The 2,382-nt window shown below is 57.4% G+C and overlaps 1 protein-coding gene across 1 annotated transcript in view; it reads left to right on the top strand.

Moving 5' to 3' along the window:
- Positions 1-2,382, top strand: part of IFNGR2 (interferon gamma receptor 2) — a 20,186-nt gene that overhangs the window by 3,400 nt on the left and 14,404 nt on the right. The window contains exon 2 of the mRNA XM_023745595.1: positions 542-733. Coding sequence (XP_023601363.1) covers positions 542-733 — 192 coding nt within the window. The remainder of the gene's footprint in view (positions 1-541; positions 734-2,382) is intronic.

Here is a 2,382-nt window from a genome sequence, read left to right on the forward strand (position 1 = left end):
TGGGGGTGATCAGGCTAGCGGTGGGGGGGCAGTTGGGGGGCAATCAGGCCGGTGGTGGGGGCAGTTGGGGACGAGAAGGCCGGCAGGGCAGGCAGTTGGGGGCAATCAGGCCAGCAGGCAGGTGAGTGGTTAGGAGCCAGCGGTCCCAGATTGCGAGAGGGCAGTCAGACATCCTTCCAGGGGTCTCAGATTGGAGAGGGTGCAGGCCGGACCCCCACTCTGCATGAATTTTGTGCACTGGACCCCGAGTTTTTTAATAAAAGAAACGGAGGCGCGCTGGCAGGTTACCTGCGCAGTCACACACTCGCAGGGACAGGCAGGCGTTCCGGGCCGGCCAGACTCCTAGCCCAGGGCCGCACGGAGGGCCGGCAGGCGGGAAGGCAGCCCGCACCCGCTTCCCCAGGGACCGTGGCGGCGGTGCCATCTCTGGTCACAGTGGAGAGGGCAGCCAGGGCGATCAGGCGATGCCGTTTCTAAGCTGGGATGGACCGGAGCCGGGTGAGAGCTTCCACAGCGTGCGTTTCAACGTTTGTGATTGATTTTCTCCTTTGTCTCCTTTCCTCCCCGCTCTCCCTCCTCCTGTCCTGGGCCCCTTTCAAGACTCTCCCTCCCAGCTGCCTGCTCCTCAGAACACGAAGATTCGGCTCTACAACACGGAGCAGGTCCTGAGCTGGGAGCCGGGGTCGCTGAGCCACGAGGCGGGGCCGGTGGTGTACCAGGTGCAGTTCAAATAGTAAGTAATGTTTCTGTGGGGGCCACGGGAGCTGCGGGGGCGGGGGGACGCTGCGGGCGCTGGGCCACCGCGTCTCGCCCCTGGGCAGGACTGTAAGCAAGCCCGCGGGAGCACAGCTTCCTCTCGGGCTGCTGGCCCTGCACGGACAGAGGTCCCCCACCTCCCACTCACCGAGGACCCCGCCGTCTGACCACACGGCTTCTCAGGGTGGTGGAGGTGATGCATCGGTTTCGGGGAATAGAAAGGCAAACGCAATCCTCAGTTGTCACTTGTAAGTGACACTATTGGGTGAGCCCTTTTAAACCAACGTGAACGAAACGGTCCCGCCCTGGGTGTGTGGGAACGGGGTTGGCGGGTACAGTGTGGGGGCATCTCACCAGCCCTCGGAGAGGAATCCTGTCCATTCAGAGCCACAGACATGTCCACATGCTTGACCCTGGGCAGACGATACAGCCACCGCTCCCCACCTCCACCACGGGGGGGGGGGGGGCGGGGGTATGAAACCTGTGTTCATGAAGATAGACACCGAAGTGTGTGTTCATAGCCTTTCACAGAAGAGTGGCAAATTGGGTCATAGGAACGTGGAGCTGAACGGCGGGCAACCACTAAAAAGGATAATTGTGCGTCGTTGGTAACAGTTGCAACTGTGTAATATTTGGGATGTGTCTATGGTCCCACCAGGCAGACCCTGCGGAAAAGGTGTTAGAGGAGTGGGTTTTCAGATGGTTTCTTTTTCATCTTTAAATGTCCACTGCAAAAATATCTGCCCGCCCCGGCCGGTTTGACTCAGTGGATAGATTGTCAGCCTGCGGACTGAAGGGTCCTGGTTCTGTTCTGGTCAAAGGCACAGGCCAGGGTTGCGGACTCCATCTCCAGTTGGGGACATGCAGGAGGCAGCCAATCAGTGATTCTCTCTCATCATTGATGTTTCTGTCTCTCTCTCCCTTCCTCTCTGAAATCAATGAAAATATATTTACAAAAAATATCTGCTTAAAAACAGATTCTAAATTGGGGTTTAAGGTTATCTCTGAATCATATTTATCCCTCAAGGAATTATATATATATTACCAGCATGTTCATCCTATATAATAAAAGGCCAGTGATCATAACAGCGTAACGACCAGAACGACCCATCGACCAGTCACTGTGAGGTGCATTGATCACCTCTTGGTCCCTCTCCCTGGCCCACAGGCTTCGATCGCTGGATGGCGAACAGGGAACCACGGGGAACCGGGTTGGGTGGCGGTGGGGCGAGACTGGGGGCTGGCGAGTGGGCGGAAGATGGCCCTGATGGCAGGCTAGGCCTGGGGGCCCTACCTGTGCACGCTTTCGTGCGCTGGGCCTCTAGTTTCTAATAAACGGACCAGCCCACTGGGACCAACAGCATAACCTGCAGGGCCCATTGGGAATGAAACAGTGAGACCCTGTGTTCAAAGGTGACAGCAGAGCTTCAAGCCCAGTGTCCCCCAAAGGTGGGCTCTGTGCCTTGCTGGTGTCAGGCCAGAAGCTGCCCTACCCGGTGGTTAGGAAACATTGTATCCTAGGGCACAATGAGGTTTCAGCAAGGGGCAGTCCCAGCTGACTTACTGACTAGAAGTCCGTAACCTTGAACGCGGAAGTACACTTGTGGGTGACCAAGTGAGTGCTTG

Source organism: Myotis lucifugus, unplaced genomic scaffold (assembly GCF_000147115.1).
Source record: "Myotis lucifugus unplaced genomic scaffold, Myoluc2.0 scaffold_557, whole genome shotgun sequence".
NCBI lineage: Eukaryota > Metazoa > Chordata > Mammalia > Chiroptera > Vespertilionidae > Myotis > Myotis lucifugus.